Source organism: Lepisosteus platostomus, chromosome 12 (assembly GCF_059453375.1).
Source record: "Lepisosteus platostomus isolate fLepPlt1 chromosome 12, fLepPlt1.hap1, whole genome shotgun sequence".
NCBI lineage: Eukaryota > Metazoa > Chordata > Actinopteri > Semionotiformes > Lepisosteidae > Lepisosteus > Lepisosteus platostomus.
In genome coordinates, this window is record NC_142622.1 from 30,820,221 (window position 1) to 30,843,358 (window position 23,138).

Below are 23,138 nucleotides of genomic sequence, written 5' to 3' on the forward strand. Positions count from 1 at the left end.
GCGACGCGAATGATCCGGAAGTGTATGTAAATAGCCGAGTTTCCATCAAAATAAAAGTCCTTTAGCTTGGACAGTAGAGAGTCATGTGCTGGTGGAAGGTTATTTAACTAGCCGGCATGAACATCATCTGAAAGTGGATGAAAATAGTATATAGGTAGGTTTTATTGCAGATATGAGTTTAACCATTGGTATAAGGTGTATTTATAAAGAACTTTCTAGTTTATGCTAGATAGAGCTTGCCATAATTGCCGTTAAAGTAGTTTCCCTGTCTTTACAAGATTTGTTTTAATATGAAAAAATAAAGCATTCTTTTATTGTTTAGTTTTCTTTCAAAATATTTTCCTGAAAGTATTTTCATATAACTTCTTTGATGAAAATACATTTAATAAAAAAATGGCACAATATAAGCTGGTTGCAGAAACTCGTTTGATCTTAAGTGCATATGTGCATTTTCTGTTGCATGATATAAATTACTTGACTTGTTGCCTATTTGCCTTAGAATTCTTATAATCATAAAGTCGGTTATTACAACAGAAAGTCATGCTAGTCTGGTTAGCGCTGTTGCACTCAGTTGAGCATTTGTAATATGCTGTGTCTTTCTCTGCATGGTGTTTAAAGTAACATCCTGGAAAGATTGGGGGAGACCTGTGGGTGTTTTGATCGTTAAATGTCCAGTGGCACATATTGCTTTTACAGGAAAGGAGGTTGAAGTTCATTGTGTAACTCCTGTCTCAATCCTTTATTTGTCACTCAGCCTGAAACAAACTGGAGTTTGGAGCTGTGAGCAAAGAGTTTAAAGAGAGAGAAATGATTCTATGCTTTTGTCAGTTGTGAAATGTTGTACAATTTATATGGAACAGTAATACCACAAAAATGTTATATTCCTTGAAATCCATCGGTAAAGTCTGTCTTTTCTTCCCCTTCATGCTATCTGTCTTATGGATGATGCAGAGAGTGCTGGTTTCCCAGTGAATGCCATGGCTTGTGCTGCTGTGTCTGTTAATTGTTTACTGGGGAGAGCTGCTGGAACCTTCACACTGCAGGTCGCATCAGCACTGCTCAGGCCCCGGCCATTATGTGCCTGCGTGATCAATAGGTGAGTTTGCTCTAGAAAATAACTTGCCTTGTTCCACCTATCTGGTGATTCCCCATCACTTTGTAGTTTTACCTCACTCGCACAAAAAGGTCACTTTTGTAGCTTTGTACAGTGTTGTACAAAAAACACATTAAGCTTCTGATTTTGATTTCTTGTGCAAATATCTGTTGAGAAGCTGACTGTTCCAAGATGACAACCAGGTAAGAAGTCCACTCATTAAGATCCAGCCATTATTTTCTTGTGCTTCTAAATTAACATCGTAATCTGTGTTGTTTTTTAGATACATTAACTCCACTAGCATAACAGTGGATGGATTTTTATTTATTCATCAAGAATTAAAGTTATACATAGGTGTTTTAAATTATTTATTATTAATAGGAAAATTGTTTCTAAAAATTCTATTTTTACTGGTAACAATACTATAGTAAGCCCTCACTTTAGGGGACAAAACCTGCTTAAAGGGAATTTTATCTGTAAAATCAGAAATACTAGACTTTCCCCATAATAACAGGCAAAGTCTTTTAAAGTAAAATATTATTAAAAGTACATGTAACGAACAGTGCATCATGATTTGACTTTGTTTGAATTAAAGAGTGTACATAAAATGATACAGTACTATATACATTGCCAAAAAACAATTTTAGTAAAGTAATGTAAACTAAAATGAGACATGTAAGACATTTTGACATTTATTTAATATTTTAAATATTAGCATTCCAAAAATTGTAGAAGGGGCTTGGGTTTTAAACAGCATTATATTTAAAAAAACAGGCAGCGCTTAAAATGTAGTGCTAAAACCCCAGGGTCTACCGTGTTCACCCCTTTGCATGCTGGAATAGCCTCTGGCAAGGGTCCCCTACAACCCTGTATTCGAAACAAACTGGTGAGCAAATGGATGGATGGATGTAGATCCTTGTGCTTTAAATGTAAAAAGAGAAGTATATGGATTTTTATATTTTTACCTTTGCCTTTTAGAAAAATGTCATCAAGAAGAAAAACAGATCATCTCGAAAGAACTGCTAATAACTATCGGCAAGAGGTGAGTTGGAGTTAACTTAAAAGCCAGAAAAGGGTAATTCTGTAACTTAATGATGATGAAATTTGCACTCGTGCTTAAAGAAATTCTTTGTCCTTGTCAGATGGCAAAACTGAAAATCCTCTTCAAATAATTTCAGCCTTTTTGTTTTTTGTGTTTTATATCATAGTAAACTGTTGTTTAAATTCATTAGGTCAGCTACATTTGAGATTTAAAATGCAAAAGACAGATGTAGAATCTTAGATGTAGTTATTTTTCACCCAGGTTCCCCTCTCAGCTTTGAAAATTAAAGTGATTATATTTATACACATTTCCATCTTTCAATTAAAAATGGAAATGTGACCATTGTTAAAATAGTCCAGTTTGGGTGTTTAAGTTTTAAATGTAAATATGTGCAAAGTTAATAAGAGCCCTATGCTTGAAACAAAAGTTTATTTTGAAACAGAAAGTGCATATATTATATTTCATATGAAAGAGAAGTTTATCAGGGTTTTTTTTTTACAATTTACAATTTAACTAATGAAGGATGGGGAGTAGGGTATTAATAAACACACCATTGTTTTGGTTTCTAGAGACTACTAACTGAAAGACTCAAAACATGATTTTATGTGTTGTTCTAGAATGAATGGCTAGTCCTATTCTATGTAAAGTTAACATTTACATTGAATTTAAATTTAAACTTTTGGCCACTATGAAATGATATATAATATATATTCTATGCACACTGTGTACTGTATATACTGGTATATACTCTATAAATACACATACATGTGTATTTCAAATCTGTATGTTTCCTTGATATGGCAGATGCATAACTCAAATGTCAGCATGAATGTAATATAAATTACTTGATCTACTTGAAAATAAGTAAAAGGTACTGTAGATTGCATTGTTGGTTTTGTAATTAGAAGAGTCTAGCATTTTATGCTTAACCTTAGGAAGGAGATATCATATGATTTAAACATTCAAATAAAGATTTCAATGCATTTTAGCTTTAAGGTAAAATCCTGTTCTGTTTGTTAGGAAAGAGATTAGAATATGATGTGCATTTGCTCATTGTAAATTCGAAATATGAATGGAATCCTGCAAACATCAAAGTACTGCTAGTGCAGTTCACAAATCAGTTCATACTGTATGTGCTGTTATTTTTATACTACTTAACACTAAAGGTAAGAATGTCGCTGACAGAAAATGGAAGCCATGTATCTTATTAGTCATGACTGGGTAGAAGTAGGCATATTTCTACCCTGTAGAGGGCTGTAGTCTTTGTTGGTGTTTGTAGCTTGGAAATATTTGCTTTGTGTTATAATAGTGTGGGTATAAAGGAAAGCATTCTAATGACTAATATATTTGCCTTACTTTGTAAATATTGACTGTTTTTTCTAGGTTCTCTATCCTGCAAAGGTCTGTGGAATTTTAAATGAATCAAATAACGTCAAAAGACTTCGCCTGGCTATACCTGATAAAGACTTCACTTTTAAAGCAGGACAATGGTGAGGTCCCTTTTATGTAAAGAAAACAGTTTGGAAAGGTAAAATAGTAATGCAATGATGTATAAAGACAAAAAAGAGCTTGATCTTGCAAAATTCATGCCAGAGAGGTCAAGTTTTAACTGTCCTGATTAAATCTGATCTACTTTCTTTAATTATTGCAATGCCTGAAGATACTGCATGTCTATTGAAGCAACACTGTAGAAAAGTTGTGAACACAAAGCTGACTTTTTACTTACTTTGCATTAGTAAGAAATCTGAAATGTTTAAAACCATACAAAATAATGATGGACATTTAATTTATGTCTTGAACAACTAAGGAATAATAATTCGTTACTAATAAATAATTAGTAAGATTATGTGAATATAATTTATCTTAATATTGGAAAAATAAAATAAAAACTACAAATGTTTAATGCTAAATTTTGGATATAAACATAATATATTTATATAGCTAGTAGTGGTATTGTAGTCCACTTTCTTGTAAACATCTGCATTGATTTCATTAGCTTGTTCACTTGTTCTTTTGAAAATATTTTTACGCATTCCTGTATTTTGCAGTCATAGATGTTGCAATGGACAATGAAATGCTCATAGTTTGGAATGTAGGGCACTGCACAGTGATGCTTTGGTACAGTGGTTAAAATGCTTGCCTGCTGCTCAGAAAGTCAAAGGTTTGATTTCTAGTCAATGCACCAGTTTTATTTTTCAAAATGAAAGTAGGGCTGTTGTACAAAGCTAAATTACTCAGCTGGATAGATATATATAAATAGTTATTATAGCTTATTGTGAATGCAATGTACTTTTTTTCCAAGTTTACATCTGCATTAAAATAACTTATATTTTGTCTTAATACTAATTTCACCAACGAGTAATTAGAAAACAATTTTGCTTTAGATATTGATTATGAAAAATAGATTTCACACATACTTTACTGTAGTGGTTTTAAAACCCTACACTATTGTTTCAGCATATCTTCAGTATGGATATAACTTCATGTGATTTGCATGTGTGGCACATGGGAATTGTCGTCTTTGTTCACTTATTCGATTTATGTTGCTGAAGTTTTAAAATTACAGTACATGCTGTGAATCAAATATCTTAAAATTTAAAGAGACTGTACTATCAGTCATGGAGTTGGACCACTTTTAATCGTACAAACAATGTGCTGTAAAAAGTAGTTTGTTCTGCTTTTTTCTATGAGATGTACAGTAACTGTCCATATGACACAGATATGCTACTGTACGTTTCTGAGATTAAATGCTATTGAGAGATGATGAAGTAATAACACAGGTTGTTTTATTATAAAACCACTAACATTGACAAAGCGCATGCATATTTTTTTCCAATACGAAAACGCTAAGACCGAGCCTGTGCGTAATAGTACACTCAACCAGCAACACACATGTATGACTCACTAGTAGACGATAAACAGAATCACAGTTATATTCGCTACTTTATTAACAGTTAGAGCAGATACACATTTTAAACCAATCTGAACTTAAAAAAAAAAAATTGTTAACCCTACTGTTTTTCACACCTGCATGTGCGATCATGGTTTTTGGTTTTTGTCTTGATTATAAATCATGTGTGAATGTTCATTGAGCACAAGGGCGCTGTTTAACGCAGTGAGATTACACAGCTGGATAACTTTAGTAAATATACTGACAAAATTCTGAATCTTTGGTTTCACAAAGCAAGATCAAATTGTGGCCAGTTCGGAATTAGCTACGTGAAGTTGGTCCCTTTGAAAACAGCACAGACGATGTAGATTTTTTGTTCCTTTTGTGCTGGTTTGTACTCTTAAAAGTAGTATTTTGTTCCTGAACTATGGTCAGCTGTTGGATCAGAGAATTTTAAGATCTTGTTTGTTGTCTGGCTGTGGTATATGTTTTATAAGATAAGATCACTTTATTGGCCATATACAATTTCTTGTATTGAGAATTTGTCTTTTCGCATACCCCAGCTTGCTCTCCATGAGACACACAGACAGGGAGAGAAGCTTGGGGTCAGAGCCCAGGGTCAGTCATTTATACAGCTCCCCTGGAGCAGCTGGGGTTAAGGGCCTTGGTCAGGGGCCCAACGGAGTAGGATTCCTCGGCCGGCTGTGGGATATGAACTGACAGCCTTCCAGCCACAGGCACAGATCCTGAGCCACAGCACTGCCCTGCTATTATATATTTTTAGGCTTATTTTTTTTGGGGGGGGGTAATTTTCCAGAGCTCGGAAAGTATTTGATTTGTTTTTTGTATTTCTTCTAGGTTCGTTTTTTTCGGTGTAGCCAGTCAGTTGCATTGAAGACTTTTTTTGTCATTGCAATTTTTGTCATTTTTCCGGAAAGGGAGTAGGTGAAAATGTGTAACCCCTCCCCACGTAATATTATGGTCTTTTTAAAATATAAGATATTTGCTTCACGGACAGCGTGCACTGTAGTTTTAAAACGTCGGCCACATGAATCAAATACGTGATCAAAGCCGACAATTCATAACGTGCCCCACGTGAATTGCATAAACTCATATCCATAGATATGCCGAAACAATAGTGTAGGATTTTAGAGCCACTGCAGTACAGTATGTGTGAAATTGTTTCCTAATTATTTGTTGCTGAAATCTAAAATAAGCATTAATACAAAATATATTATTTAGATTATTTTAATGCAGAAGCAAGCCGGAAAAAAAACACATTGCATTCACAACAAACTATAGGAATAAACTATTTTTTATATATCCAGCTGAGTGATTTTGTCTTGTTAAACAGCCCTACTGTCTTTTTAATATCAACCTATTCATATTAAATGTAATGTAATATACAGTACAAAATTAATAAAAGTTAATTAAATTCTATAATTGTAAAAGGATTGTCCACAAGGGGCTGAGCATTGACCGGGATTCAAAGCCAGGTGTTTCGGGTGATAGCCCACATACTTCCACATGCCACTTTACGTGTTCACTACACCACCTGGAGTTTTACAAAGTAGTGCAGTCTTGCAACAGAATATCTTTAAAAAAAAACACGTTGGAATGCAGCACGCATGCCGCATTAAGTAGCATTATTAGCTGTGCATTCCGAATGGGTGGATTCGTATTGGCTTGTTCAGAAAAAAATACTTGATGAGGAACTTGATGTACTTGTTGTCAATATTGTATTATACTGATTTTTTGTTAGGGTGGATTTTTTAATTCCTGGTCTTTCAAAAGTTGGAGGATTTTCAATCTGCTCCAGTCCTAGACTGTTAGAGGGAGAGGGGGTCATTGAGCTGGCTGTCAAGTACAGTGCACATCCCCCAGCCCACTGGATACACACAGAGGTAAGTTAAACTGACTGAAAGGTAGGATTTATTTTTTCATGTTTACACCATGAACGAACCTGTTTTTTTTTAGATATCTCACATATTGGGGCGATTGATTCAATATACTTTATACTTCAGTTTGTTTTGCAATGGGAAAATTCAGATAATGGAATGTTCTGAACTCTTTTCACGCTATTGTACATTGACCAAGGTTGCAGTGCATTTTGGAGTTATTTGTTTGATTGCTAAATTTTGGTTCAGTCACCATCGTGATTGTCATTATCCCAGTCTAATCAATAATTGGATTTACAGGCCTGTGTCTATCTGAAATATCCTAGTGTCTGTGCAGAAAGTGGCTGTCTTCCATCTGTAGAAAAACATGTGGCAAATTTAATGTTCCCAATCAACATTGGAAACAAGAAATGACTACACTGAAACCATTGTTGGTCCTGTATTTGCTTTAAGATTTTCAAATTGAAATACTTACTGTAACCAAAAAAGCACTTATTACATCTTGATTATCTGTTAAATGCTTTTCTAAGTAGTAACAGTCTATTTGTGTTTGTGTACTATAATAATTTTGATTAGTATAATGTTCGTATGAATTTCAGTTCTTAACAAAAATTACTGCACATGGTACCAGGATCCTGTTTGTATCCTATATTGATACAGACTAAAAAAATCAACAACATCCAGTCTTTTTTGGTAACGGTGCCTTTGGTAAGGGAAGCCTGCACCTCATTAATAAAGAATCAAGTGTGGAATTTCATATGTTTTAGCAGTTCCAAACTTAAGCCCTGGATATCACAAAGCCCAGAAATTCATGACTTGCTTATAAAAATAAGTAGTGGTCTCTGTAATTTTAAAGAATTACAAGAGTACATGCTTTACACCATGTGTGTGTAAATGTTTGTTGTAGTTCAAGTAGGTACTGTAGCCGCTTCATCATGCGTAGGCTGCAAAGGAGCAAGTAAAGGTTTATTCCTTGCTGAAAAGAGAAGAAAGGAACAACATTTCAGCTGTGGGCAACCCTCACACCCGAAGAAGGCTCCATAGCCGAAAAGTTGTTTCCTTTCTTCTCTTTTCATCATGGAGTAAACTTTTACTTAAATGTTTGTTGTATTTCTTTGTGACTGTATATCAGTATTGTTAGGTTCCAGAGAGGTTGTTGAAAATAATAGGGTAGTCCCTGGGAATAGAAATACAGGGTTAAATTACACATGAGAGCATAGTTTATTTGAATTAGCATGTATAAGCATAAGCTTTATAGAATTGGCCATCTTTTCAAATAAGCATAGTTTCCTTCTTAAAATAATGTCTTACAGGTGAACATAAACCATTTTTATGTTACATACTTTACTGTTTATAGGATTTAAAGTTTTTTTCGGCAGAAGAAGGATGTTTATGTGATCTATTTTAAATTGAAATTTTAGACACTGCCTACTTACCTTGTATGCAAAACATACAATTTTAGGTCAGTCTGCAAGTAACACTTCTTTTGAAAATTTTGCTTCAAATGGCTTCAAAAAGAACACCCTGCAGGTATTTAGAATTATTTCCTTCCTGCATCTGGAACTTGAAAAAGAAGACATTCCCTTCATGTTAATCACATTTTGGATTGTTATGCTCGACATGTTAGACTGCTACACAGGTATTTATCCTGTTACTTTAGTTAAACTAGTAAAAAAATGGAATTGTGAAATTGGCATAAATTTCACCCCACCAACATCTAACCCCCTCCACATAGAAAGATACTAAAAATCAAAATTAAACTGTTAATTGTGTGTTTTAAAACATCAGAAACTACAGTGGTAATTAAAACTGAAATATTTTCACGTGTAAAGTGGTCTTTGTTCAAAATTCTTCTCACACTCAGTTGCTGTAGGCTATGTTCATAACATGTTTCAGTATACCATATGCATCCTCCAGTTGTTGACTGGTGAAACACCTCATGATTATTCATGAAAATCGGGAAGTAGATTTTACCTCCAAATATATTCAGTACTTAGATTAGTGTGAAAATGCAAAAGTTTTCTTCAGAAGACTTCTAAGAAGAGCAGGGAGGGACAGTAGTTACAGCATGGATTAATGCTTTATAGTTCTTCAGCACTATTGCTTAGCTTTTCTGATAGGTTCTTTTTTACAGAGTAAGCCAGCAGGAGTCTTAATATCTTTTTATATTAAGATTATAAGTAGGCAATAGGAATCAGCTTGCTTTTGCAATATATGTGTATGAGTATATCTTTTCAGTCTGTGTCTCTAGACTAGCCCGTTATAAGATCTTTTGCTACATGAGGAGAACTAAACTTTTCTGTTTCACTATGTGAAAGAAAATTTAAATCATGGTGTTATTATTAGTTTGGGGTATAAATTGTAGTTTTTTGTAGTCCATGTGTGAGGTAAACTAAGAGAAGCATGCAAAAGGATGTTCCATAAAGGCATAAAGGGCAGATAATTGAGAAAGGGAAAGATAGGTTACAAGGAAATGGGCAACTGAACATGTAAACAGCCTCACAACAATAAATAACAAAGCTTGAAAATGGGCAATGTGAAGATTTACAAATTCTAGTTTTCCAACAGAAAATATATTAATCTAGTGGAATTGCAGACAAACCACCTAAGCAACATCTGTGTGATGTACAAACTTGTTTTTCTTCTCCTCTCTTGCTTTCACCTAATGGTAATCTTCTGTCATTTAACCCGGCCACTTGCTGTAATTATTTTGCAAAAGTTTCCACATGCTCGGTTTCCATGAACACTTGCTGTTGTTATTGCTGTAATTGAACATTAGCTTTGAATTTAGCTTTCCAATCAGAATGACATATTGGTGGTTCAATGGCAGAATTCTTGCCTGCCACTTGTGCAATCAATTTCTGGCCAATGCACAAGTTGTACTTTTTAAAAAATAAAAACTTTCTCTAATAATAAAATGTAATAACAAATCTAATATAACTAATATAAATACCATATTTAAATCTATCAGAGTATGTAAAATATTAAAATAATATATTAATAATAAATTAACGTAATGAACTTCCTTAGTGTAGAGTAATCAAATGTGAATACTGCAGTATAAAAACAAGTTCTACCTGTCAGACCAACACCTCCAGCATGCTCGGACAAAGTAAGGGAGTTTCAAGATGCCCTTAAATAGCAATCACAATTTAGATTTAGATGAGTATATTTGCTTTTAAATACTAATCATTAAAGCCAAATGGAGAAAGAGGTCCAACAAAGCCAAGATAGCTTCCCATTATGTATAAAGAAAATACCCGTTAAGTATAAATTATTTCACGAAGAACAAACTGTCTTTTGATGTTTGAGTTTCCTTCTATCATTTTGATTGTATAATTAGCATTGAGACAAAATATCAATTATTCTAATGCATTGTCCTTAATTTGTGAGAATTCTGCTGCTAAACCACTAAAGCATCAAATAATTAAAATTAATTATGTTATAATTGCAAAGGAAATGAAACCAAACGGACCAAAGTCCATTGCATTTCAATGTGTTTCAAAATGCACCCATGTTGAATAAAAACACTGAATGAAAACTTGCACAAAATTACTGAGAAACACAGTAAAAACATAATATTATAAATGAAAAACGTTGTAATTATTGTGGCATTGTTGTGGCAACAGTGTGGTTTCCTTAAAGAAAAACTCTTTATATAGTGGTTTTGAATACACTGTTTTTAAAGATGGTCTGTATAATATTTTTTTAACCATCAAAAACTACTAAAGCACTGACTACTAAATAAATATAAAATAAGATCACTTTATTAGCCACATACAATTTCTTGCACTAGGAGTTGTCTTTTTGCATACCCCAGCTTGCTCTCCATGAGACACAGGCACACAGAAAGGGAGAGAAGCTTGGGGTCAGAGCGCAGGGTCAGCCAATTATACGGCGCCCCTGGAGCAGTTGGGGTTAAGGGCCTTGCTCAGGGGCCCAACGGAGTAGGATTCCTCTGCAGGCTGCGGAATTTGAACCGGCAACCTTCCAACCACAGGCGCAGATCCTTAGCCACAGTGCCACCGCTCCGCCCATATATAATATTTATTTCTAAAATAAGATGTACTGTAAACGAATCCAGACACAGCTGGATTCACTGCGCTACCTGGCAGTTTTACCTAGTAGTGCAGTCCTGCATCACATTATTTGGAAAAAATGAAAAAGGAGATGTGGTGGTGTTTGTGCCGTGGCACTTGTTGCCGTATGCCACATGACACCTCTTGATTTTAAATGGCTGGATCTGCATGTTGTTAATGACATCCTATTTCTTCCCCACAGTGCACCCTGGATTCTGAGATAGCCGTTAGAGTTGGAGGCGATTTCTATTTTGACCCTCAGCCTTCTGACCCAGCAGTGAACCTGTTGCTTGTGGCAGGAGGGGTGGGAATCAATCCTTTGTTCTCCATCCTGCTCCATGTAGCTGACCTGTACAGACAGAGGGCAAGAGAACGCTCTGGGTATGAGCCTTGCTCTGTAAAGCTGTTCTATAGTGCCAAAAATACAGAGGAGCTACTTTTCAAGGTACCTATGTTCTAATTTATGTTAATGTCATGTCATACGTTATGTCAAGTTGTTATTCTTTAAAAACAATTAGAACTACTTTTGTATACATTGCTTTGAAATGTAGTATTCTGTCTCATAGTATGACATGGAAAACACTTATATTACACAGTCATATTCAATATGAGTAAGATTCAAATTAAAAATCTGCAATTGTAGAAGGAAATAATTTAGGTTATATTTCCCCATACTGTATGTTTAGAAAAATGTAGTGGACTTAAACTTTATGCAACGGTATTAGTGCACGTACTTCTATTTGAAAGAAATATGACAGAGCCCAGAAAAGTATTCTGTAACTTAAGGTCATTAAAAAAATAGGAAATCATCACATTTTAAATTAATATTACCAGCATATTTCATTTGCAGATGAGTAAAGGCTTAATAAGGTGTCATTTAGGATGTTTTCAAAATGAAAGATTATAGCAGCTGAACAAAAATGTAAGCCAAAAAGTCATGAGGCAGAACCATCATCACACTGCTTTTCACATTGATGTTTCTTATTGAACTGTGAGCTTCCATTCCCTTCAATTATTTAACCGTTCTGTTTACAGATAACATGAAATAATTCAGTGTCAAGCCGTGTTTTGTAAAGAACGTAATGACTTGTTGAAAGTGAATGATCTTTCTCAAGCACATTTTGTAAGGTCTAATACAATGCTGGATAGTAATAAAACATTGCATAGTATAATAAATAATATTTGTCTAAATTATGTCACAAATCGATAATCTTGTCAGTTCCCTGCTTTTTAGTTTAACCTTCTCATAGGGAAAAGAAAAATAAAAGTAAATTTAAAAAGGATATTTTATAGGCAGTGTTTTTGCTTAAAAAAAGGTTTTTATAGGAATGATTAACAAATGCAGAAAATCGATTAAACTCGCTCTTCTCAGTGCTAATGCTATTCTTCTCTTGCTAGAATACCATCATCGGACTTTCCAAAGAGTTTTCTGAAAAGGTTTCCTGTAACTTCCATGTTACACAACAGGAGACTGAAATTGACACACATCTCAGACCATACATTAGTGGTAAGTTCTGTTAGAAATTTAATTCTCACTGATTACTAAACACTGACTTTACAAAACTAAATTAGAAACTCAGTTGTTATGTTTAGAACAATTTCTGGCTTTATATTACAATAACTGTAGTTTACTGTCTTATTTTAAAAATTGTCTTTGTTCTCAAATTGATGGAAAATGTAAAACGTTAACAAATATAGAGTGTGCAAGCAGAGTGTAATGAGGGCAGGCCTCATCCTGCTAGCAAGAAACCACAAAGTTTTGCGAATTCTATAACCTCCCTGTATATCTGGCTTTCCATTAATCTAAATGACGGTCAAGCAACTGTGAATAGTGTCTTCAAATAAAAATAAACATTCTGTCTGTAGTTCCATGTTATTTGGATGGGAAGGTGCACATTTAAAGAACAAATTTACAGACAAAATTGTTGTTTCTAATTACAATTAAGTTCCTGACTTACATTGTCGCTTACACACAAACCCACTCATTTTCTAGAAATGCTATAGAAATATAAAGTGAGAGTATATTTTGATTTCTAATTAAACTCCCTACCTGGAAGTAACCCCATCCAGATAAGACCAGTCAAAACCTAATGCATTTCTGTGAATATTTCTGCCTGAATGTTGCCCATAATCTTTTAAATAGCAATGTCCCTCTGTTTCCGTCTACAGGGTAATGATCAGATCAAACAATTAGAAGAAGGGCATAGAAAGTGTATTTTATATATTCTTTGATAACTGTCCTGTAAAACTGTACATATATGGGGATATTATGTTGGCATTTATGTTTTAAATCTTTTTGTGACCAGTAATAGGGGTCTCAAACAACAAAGCTTGTTGGCCTTTTTGACATCTACACCTCAACATCACTACAGTCCCACCTGCTGTAGTGATATACCACTACCTGACTGCGGTATATAAAGTATAATGTCTGTGTTCTTACCAGAACTGTGGCCTAAAATGACAGCTACCTAATTTACAATGATTACCAGAAATCATATAAAACATACATTTCCATAGGGAACTTAATAGCATTACAGTAAGCATTGCCAGATAATCACAACACTCAAGACAATGCACTGGAAAATATGACCAGACTCCATGATAATTGAAATTCTTACTGCAGTTAAATATCTCAGAGAAAAACAAAAATTGACTGCAAACTGCAAAATGTCCAGAAGACGGTACAGTCAGTTATTTTTAGTGTAGCACAAGCAGAAGGAGACAAGTTTCATTTGGAGACTCTTTGCTATCTTAAAAGACTATGATATAAAGTGCCAATACACAACACAACAGGCTGGGCTGTATGGTAGCATCAGGGAGAAGAGAAGGAGAAAAATGACAGATCCCAGAAAAGGATATTCTGTGATTTAAGATCCTTACAAAAGAGGGAAGTGCTCCTCATATTAAATAATATCAGCATATTTAATTTTCAGATTAAAAAGTCTTGGAAAGTCAAACCAGCTAGCCAAAATGCAGTGTCAACCAGTCATGAGGAAAATCCATCATCTCACTGCTTTCCAAATTGTGATGTTTCTTATTCAGCAGTGAGCTTCCATTTGTTTTATTGATTGAACCATTCTGTTTACAGATGACATGAAATAATTGATCGATAAGACTTGTTTCATAAAGAGCATAATGTGTATAATGATTTATTGAAAGTGGTCTTCTCTTACAGAGTCTAATACAATGCTGAACAGCAATGAAAAATTGCTTAGGAGTCTAATATAGCCATAGAATGGTTAACTATTAGGGAAAAGAGATGAAGGAAACAGCTTTGCAGTTGAAAAAATGATTGGTTCTGCAGCAACAATCTGATATGCACTGAAGAAAAGAGTCTGGGTTCTTTGTTTTGGAAAGTTATGCAATGAATGAAATGATTGCTAAATATGGAGAGCCACTCTGGCAGTGTCTTTATTAAAGACTGTTATTAAAGTGCAAGAAAAAATACAGTTGTGGAACATTTTGTTTGAGCTTTCTAACAATATAGAGGAGAAGCTGATCGTGAGGAAAAGCATTCAGTGCATACTCAGTCACACTTGATGAGAGTATGGATCAGGATAACACTTTGCAGGTAGTGATTTTTTGAGAAGCGTAGGTGAAAACTTTGAAGTCACAGACTTCATGTTGAACAGTTCAGTTTGTCTCCGTTGTGCGGTAGAACAACAGTCCATAGCCTGTCGGACTCCCTGAAATGAGCTGGTCTGCTGTGGCATTCATGTAGCTTCACCAGCAGTGATTTGGGGAAAAAAAAAGTGGTATTGACAGTACCAAAAAAGAGAGCATGAATTGCATTATGCTGCATGATTCATTAACGTGCATTGTGAAGTAAATCTTTGAAATTTAACAATATCATGAATATTGTTGTGAAACATTGATTTAATGCAGTTCATAGAAGTATGTTCAATAAGCAGGAGGACTGTTTTAAAGGGATTCTTTAAGTTAACAACTGTGGTGAAAAGGTTTTTTTGAAAGAGATTCATGTGACTTTTCCACAATTTGAAGATGCAAAATGAATGATGGATCTTGCTTTTCTTGTTTATCATGCCCGTGCGGCTGCTGACAAGTGTTGTATAATATAACAGCATTCAAAGCTCAACTAAAACTGCAAAAACTAGATGCGCTGGAGTGATCTCATTTTCTATCCTGCAAGTTACTTATGGAAGATCTGGGTACTAAAATGCAGTTCAATCCATCTGAATATTCCTTTGAAGAACAAATTCATGGAAACCTAGGATGCCATGAGTTCTTTAAGCTGTTACCACCATCTTTCCCAAAACTTCGAAAAAAACTAAGAAAAAATATTCTGATATTCTGATATAGTATAAAAATAGAAGAAGTGCAACCAAAATAAGACAAGGAAATGCTGTTTAGTAAACTTCTGGATTTTGGAAGACCTTTGTTGTACAGCTTCTGGGGTTAGCCTTGGAGAAGTATTATGACAGAGTGACCAACAACATAGGTCATCCTTTACATCCGCTAGAAATTGGTCCCAAGGGAATATTGGTATTCAGATATAATTTTTAATTTTAATTTAAACTATAAATGAGTGGATATTCAAATTGAATAAAATTTGTAATTTTACTACTCATTTTCAACTATTGAAGCTGAATTGCAGATGAACAAATTGTCAAGTAAAATATTGGTGTTGCATACCACAAGTCTTAATTCCAAAAACGTCTTGTTTGAAATTTGATTGGTGTAGGGGGATACAAAATTGAACAACCTAGTATTCTTGTTCAGTCCTTAAAACTTTAAAATAATTTACAAAATGGTATGAAATTGAATCTTGTCAATATTTAGTTTGAAATACATTTTGTGTTTTTTTTTTCAGAAGGAAGAATATCACAAAAGATTCTGAAGGAACATTTGTCAGAGAATACCTTGTGTTTCGTATGTGGACCACCTCCTATGATAGAATACGTTTCTGGACAGCTACAATGCCTGGGACTTTCTGAGGAAAAGATTCTATTTGAGAAGTGGTGGTAACTGCTTCCTATGGTTCAGCAAGTCTCTTTTGGCCAAATGAACAGCGGTCTTATTTTTCAATAAAATAGGATAAATATAACCATATTTATAACTGTTTTTAAAAAGCCATTCATTTTATTTCTCAGAACAACTGTTTTATTGTGAAGCCGTAACCCTGGTCACTCAGCTGAATTGCAGTCAGGCAGGTGGAATAATGTCCCCGTTCGTGTAGCTTTTTAACAATTTTGGATTTTACAATTGTAAAATCACAATCCACAAAGGGATAGACCTGCAGTCCACTGACCCTATGAGTACTCAATATATTCAGGACCTAATATTTGAAATAAACAGTCCTGTTATTTATAATACATATTTTATCAAAAATATTGATTTATAAATTTAGATAATATAGAATGTATAATTTAAATCAATTATTGAATTTCTTCATTTTTGACAATTTAAATCTATCATTCTTTTAAAGAATTTGAAAGTCTCTTCTTTTTTGGATATACTGAAACAAAGTCTGAAGTGCCTTTCAGAAGTATTTGTCCCCTTTCAATGATTATCTGTTTTGTTGAATTACAAGTGATGCATTAATTAGTGAAGATTTTAAATCAAAACCTAAGACTAAAACTGAACACTGATGTGCAAAATAGCTGTTCACATGATTTCACAATATAACTCAATATAATGTCAATAAATCAAGTAGTGACATTTCAAATGAATTTTAAAATGTATCAAAAGCTTTCAAACTATTTGGTGATTAACTTGTAGAAAAGCACATATCAGGGCATAAAAAAGTGAAACGTGCTTAATATCTCTTTGATCATTAGGAAGTGGAATGTGTATTATATCATTCTGACACTGCCTAATTCAGGCTGTCCCTCCAAAATGAGCAGCCGAGCCAGGAGAAAATGGTGAGGGGTGCTTTTGTGAGGTGTATTCTGTATCGAAATACAGAGTTCAGTAGCTAAAATGTGAAAAAATGTGTTAATAAGTAAACAATATGGCAAGTGGCAGAAAGGCAAGAAGGAAACCATTATTGAAAAAAGCCCATCTCAAATTCCACATGGAATTATTAAATAAATAATTTAAGTAATACTGCAAACATTTTGCAAAAGGTGTTGTGCCCAGATGAGATAAAATTTGATTTTTTTAGTCTAAATGCAAAGTGTTACATTTAGTGATTCACTCAAGACAGCATATACTGTAACTGTCATCACCATTTCTACTGTCATGGAATTGTTAGGACTAGGAAGCTTGTGAAGATGAAGGGGAAAATGGAGCGAAGTCTTAGCAAATCTTAGTGAAAAATCTGCATCAGTCTACTAAAGACTAAAAACTAGGATAAATGTTGACCTTTTAGCAGGATAGTGATCCAAAGCACAAGGCCAAAGCTACATTAGACTTAACAACAACAAAGTTAAAGTCCTTGAGCATCCCAGTCAGTCATTACTTGAATATAATAAAAATGTGGCAGTACTTGAAAATGGTTGCCCATCAATAACACCAAAATACTTTTCAGTGCCTAAACTTTTTTTAATACTTTTGCTCATTTAAATTCTTTCACCAGTAAAATTGTTGAGTTTGAACATTCAACCTTTGATTGAAACAATTTGCTTAAAACTATGAAAACATTATTTGTAATTCAACAAAATGGGAGATTATTGGAAGGGAATGGAGACTTTTGCAAGGCATTGTAAATATTTTAAATATTTAATTTTTCTATGGTTATCTGATTTACATTTACATTTTGTGGTGTGTGTGCTGTGGGCATGGGTTGCAATCAACAAAAAAAATATTTTGTTCACAATCTAGTTATGTTTTATCTTAGCCCAATTAAAGTGGTCCATAATGAAGCAAATTCATCTTGAGTGATTCGGAAAAAATTCAAGCTTTTATTAATGAATTATTAGCATCTTACACTTCATTTACAAGGTGGTATGTTTTTCCCCAGTGGTCTTTATAAAATTTTTTAACTATGTGTTCCCAGAGCTTAATAACAAATGTTTATAAGGCCTGGGCATTTTCTCTGGGAAAAAAATAGTGCTTCATTTGTAAAATGCACAAAAGCATGGTGTCAAAATGTGTAATATTATAATTATGAGTAACTTACATAGTAAAATTTTAAAAGGTTATTTAGTATGTTAAAGGAATTTACACTTTTACATGTGTACTGATTAATTGCAGTTATGCTCCCTGTGGAATTTTTTTTTTAAAAGGCATTATGAGAGTTAAATATTTTATGGCAAATGAGCCAATGCCTGTAAACTGTATTAATGACTTACTTAATTAGTATTTTTCAATGAAAAAGTCATACAAACAAGACTATAGTAGCATTTGCCTAACAAGTTTAAATTTGTAAGTATAAGCGGCACTGACAAAGGAATTAATAAATGCATCTTGTTTTTTTTTAATTTTGTGTTTATTTGTTAAATTCTTCATTCATTTTATTTATCATGTAATATACCTTTTTAGACATTTTCTGACTATCTGGAATGTGTGTTCCTTGAAACCACTAAATTGTAGATACAAAATCTATTTCCTGGAATATAGTAGGTGTTTGTGGATCTATTACAATACACACTTTCTCACAGCATCGTACCAGTTTATTGGTGTGTAAGGCCACATGTTTGTTTAGTCACATACATCTATACTAGTCAAAGACGAGTATTGTCAAGAAGATCATTTGGTATATTTAATGGACATGAATATGCCTGTACTTTATTTAGAGAGTGTTTTTTTATCTTTCCTTTTATTAGTGTTTTCTTATCCAAAAAATCAAACGTCACTCAGAAAAACAATATTCCAAGACATTATTCAAATCCAAACATTATTAAAATATCTTGTACAGGTACAATAAGTCTTCTTTATTGGATAATAATCAATACAAAATGAATAATATGAAATGTTTCTGTTCTGAAAACTGTCCATGGTTTTAGAAAAACATCTTAGCCACACAACTTTACCAGAATATATACAGTATGGAAGCACAATTAAAACGCACCATCAGCTTTAGATATGTAGTTCATTGGGCACATACATAATATTTGCATTTTTAATAGTTGGTGTCTTGATTGAGTAATTCCTTAGGATAACAAAATTCTCAATATAGTGATTTCAGAAATTTGATGAGTTTTCAATATTTAAGAATATAAATAGCCATTCAAAAATTAATTTAAATTTGAACACATGTAAAGCAAACAACATGGTTATTTTCTATTTGACTAATGAACATTGCTTGCTTTTAATTGTTTTGATTGAAGATGGCTTTCTGTAAGAGATGTTCTCTGTAGAATGACTTTTAACAATCAATAGACTAGTCCAGAATCTTCATCTTTGGTGGACTTGAGTGGTGGGGTGTTTTGTTAATGAGTGCTATTTTGTCCTTGACAGAGCTGTTGGAAACCGATGTCTGGAGAAGTTGTGATGAGTATTATTTTGACTGCTGTGGTATTCTTGTTAACTGGTGGGTTAGTGAAAGTGTGTTGATGTTGAAGTCCATCCAGAAGTGTGGATTTTCCAACTGGACATGCAACAGCACACAGTGTTATAATTACAATGGCATTAATTCAGGAAAATAATGTCTTAATGTCAACAGGGTCTTGCTATAACCATTTTTTCTCCTGAGTGCAGTAGATAATCTTTCAGACCAGCCTGTCAATGACATCAACATGAGCCAACCACGACTGGTAAAACCTCCAATAGTTCTCTATAACTTCAGAGGAAAAGTGGAAGCACAACAGTAGGTTGTACAGAGGCGGGTGAGGTCTATGTTTCAGAACTGCCAGGATTGTCTTAATCCCAGGGAGATTATACACAATGCTAACACTTACAATATTTCATTTTAGCTCCATACCATGCTACCCTATGCTATAGAGGGAAAATAATGCCTTATTGATCTGTGCAAACCCTCCTGCCACATGTGTGGTGTCACCTGTCAGAGCCATTTCAACATTTGGAAATGTGCAGGTTCCTCAGTGACCTACATGAGAGTCAGCACACCTCTTACAATCCTCACTGCAAGATTATCACAGTCCAAGAGCCACTGTTATGCAGTAAACCAAGGAACTCCTGACAAGCCATTGTCCACTAAACACTGGCCAGAGTTAGTTGTGAGCTAATGCTGCCTGGAGAGTTACTGCTGTTTTAAAGATGCTGTCTAGGCTACTTAACTATGATGATGCTTTTGCTCTTTAAAACATCTTCAGAGTTATAATAAGGTGTAGTAGATCTGAAGCTGTATTAAAGACATAAGGGCTTCACAATATATTGAGGTCATAAATTGCATTTCAAAGGAGTCCTCACATGTTTTCACTGTGCTGTTAGCAAAGAGATAAACGTTGTACTACATAGTTTGAGCCATAAAATAATTTGGATTTTTTATATATATATAAATCTGTAATTGCATAGTTTTCTTTATTTACAGTTGTTTTTTTTTATGTTTTTACAGAAAGAATACATTTTATTATCAGTTAAGGTCTAATTGAAAGTATGCTTGTACTGTAGTAAATCAGAATTATTGTTGTCATGGCCACTAGAAGGTGTTGTTTGTATGGTAAAAGGCTGAGGTGAAAAATAAAAAGAGATTTGTCTGTCTGGGGAAAACGTGATATAAAAAACTTGCTAAAGGAAAGTGAAAATATCCAAAATTCTGTGTGGTTGTTTGAAAAGTAGGAGCATTTGCAAAGGATAGTTTGAGGCTAAGATTGTAGTCAGTGGTGCGTTTAAAAACAGATTCTTCATTCCAAATGAATTGACATTCCAAGAAGCATGTGACAGATGGAAAACATCAGGTTATCAGGGGAGTGGTGTCAAAATCCTTCTTTCTTTAGCATGACATGCACTGAACAGGAATTCAATGCTATCCAAAAGCTTCCTTGATAAACATGAATGTATATTATCTACCCTATTTGGTTCCATTTTTTTGGTGGGGAGCTGAGTGATAAGTGATAGTAAAAGACCATTTGGTATCCAACACATTAATTTGAATTATTCGTGGTTGAGATTCCTGTATGAAAGCTTGAATTCCGAATAGGTTATCCTTAGGTCAGATTAGGAGGTTGTGTCATTCTCACTGAAACAAACTGAAAGTTGCTACTTGGTAATTGCTACTACAATATTCTTAGAGAAAAGTTTCTTAGAAAAAGAACCAGTAAATTAAACACTGAAAGGGAATTACAAATACAAAAATACATTTCAGCTGTGGAGAAATCAAGTGTGCCAGGAGCCTGAAAAAGTATTCACAGTTGAAACATTTTTCATAGAAGTAGTATAGAGTTAATAATGCTACATTAATTGTTCCTTTGCAGCTTGCATACTAACATAGCTGGCCACTCTATGCTATTCTTCTTATGGTAATAAAAATTGAAATATGCAAATGAGATAACATTTTCAGTCCATTTCGCATGATTGGTTTATAGCAGCTAATTCAAGGATCTCATCTAGACATTCATATAAATAAGCAATGTCATCAATATTGACAATTGTTTGTTAATAGTTCACATTTAGTTACTATAAGTTAGTGCACACTCCTGTGAGCTCAAAGAGAATTATTTAAACAAAATGTTTAATGTTTTCACTTAAATGTTAAGAAAGCAAAGAAATACCCTACTCTGGCATATTATAAAAGGATATAAAGAATAAAAAAGGAAAATGTCAAGTGGTGTAATGTGGTGTTTTCTGAAACAATAAAATTGTTACCCAATGAGCAAAAATAAATAAAAAATGTTAGGGAGATGTAACATACTGTATGCTCATGAAAAAGTTAAAAGTCTTTGTGTGTATTGGTATTGGTCAAGAACCTATGTTCTGTCTCACATAATGGTATGAAGTGAATTTGTTGTAACAGACATTAACTAAAAAGTACATTCAAAAGATTTGTTAATCTTAGACAAAGATTAAGTTAAAACAAAATATTATACTTTTCAGCTCGTCTTGCTGGTGCCAGATAGCAGACCCAAGCATGTTAGACATCATTCCCAACTGCTACTTAAAGCTAAAACACTCTAGGGTTTTATTGGGAATAATTGTGACTCAAGTGCCTGGAACAAATTATTGCTTGACCTCAAATATTAAGTCTCTTTATACCTTAAAGTAAACGATCTTAAAGAAAATGGGCCTCGTCCTGGATGTTTCCCTTTTCTGGCAGACTTTCTTTCTGTGGCATGGAAGCTACTGCCAACAGGATTCCTTCCTGAATGACTAGCTAAAATATTGGTAGATTAACTGGAACAATTATGTTTTAAAAAGAAGCTGCAGGCACATAAAAAGGAAGCTGTACTAAAAATACAGAACAAACCAAACTATAGGGTCTTATAAAAAGTCCCATAAAACAGTTTTAAGTGGTAAAAAAATCGTGCAAATCTTACTGTATATAATTAAATAAAGTGTCCATTTTTTGCCACATAATGCCCTGTACATATCTACTCCACTTATGAAGGAGTAAATTATAGCCTATAGTTAACATTTTAACAGCAAGAGAAATACTTAAAATGCTACAGTTTCAATTGTGATTATAAGGCTGATCTGTATTAGACTTAGAGCTGTCTTTTACGCAGCAGTCTGAGTGATGTACAGTACTTAGCTCAAGGGTGCAACAGTAGTATCCTACCTGGGATATGAACCCACAACCATTCCACCATACTGCTGCTGCTCAAAGAAACTTGGAAAATTAACGGAATGACTGGTTACAGTACTATTCAATAATAAGGTGCAGCTCTGGGAGACATGCTATTACCTCATTTTATAGGGCTTTTCAATTTGCAGACTAACAGACCATGCTGTTAAATGTGTAAGTTAAAGTACTGAAGTTAAAACAATTAGAACATTTCATTTTATTATATTTTGCGATAAAAGGCCTTACTGCTTAACTTTTTATTTTTTCAAAATGTATATAAATATAAACAGTACCTTTGAATTTGGAATAAAATGATTATGATTCTTTGGTGGTTCTTCCAATCTCTACCCTGAATTATGTAGTGTTTAAATTTACAAATAATAAGATAAAACATTTTTTTGTTTTCTAGAGACCTTTTAATATTATGCTAATAGCAATATTTGCTTATTCATGCTAATTCCTTCAAATCTATACCCTTACATCAAGCCTAGTTAGGCTATTCTCCCCTAAGTTCTCTTCTATCTTATGACAAATCTTTTCACACGGGCACTG

The 23,138-nt window shown here is 33.8% G+C and overlaps 1 protein-coding gene across 1 annotated transcript; it reads left to right on the top strand.

Moving 5' to 3' along the window:
* Nucleotides 1–2: 2 nt before the first annotated feature.
* Nucleotides 3–18,382, top strand: oxnad1 (oxidoreductase NAD-binding domain containing 1). Its single transcript, XM_088601610.1, has 8 exons — nucleotides 3–154; nucleotides 952–1,096; nucleotides 2,072–2,135; nucleotides 3,519–3,625; nucleotides 6,788–6,929; nucleotides 11,205–11,447; nucleotides 12,401–12,509; nucleotides 15,834–18,382. Exons 2-8 carry the CDS (start codon nucleotides 978–980, stop codon nucleotides 15,986–15,988), a joined length of 939 nt encoding a protein of 312 aa, XP_088457736.1. The 5' UTR covers nucleotides 3–154; nucleotides 952–977; the 3' UTR covers nucleotides 15,989–18,382.
* Nucleotides 18,383–23,138: the final 4,756 nt, after the last annotated feature.

Coding starts and splice junctions, on each gene's coding strand:
- oxnad1 (XM_088601610.1), top strand. CDS start 978: ATGGCTTGTGCTGCTGTGTCTGTTAATTGTTTACTGGGGAGAGCTGCT. Junction 2,136..3,518: donor CTAATAACTATCGGCAAGAG/GTGAGTTGGAGT, acceptor TGTTTTTTCTAG/GTTCTCTATCCTGCAAAGGT. Junction 3,626..6,787: donor ACTTTTAAAGCAGGACAATG/GTGAGGTCCCTT, acceptor ATTTTTTGTTAG/GGTGGATTTTTTAATTCCTG.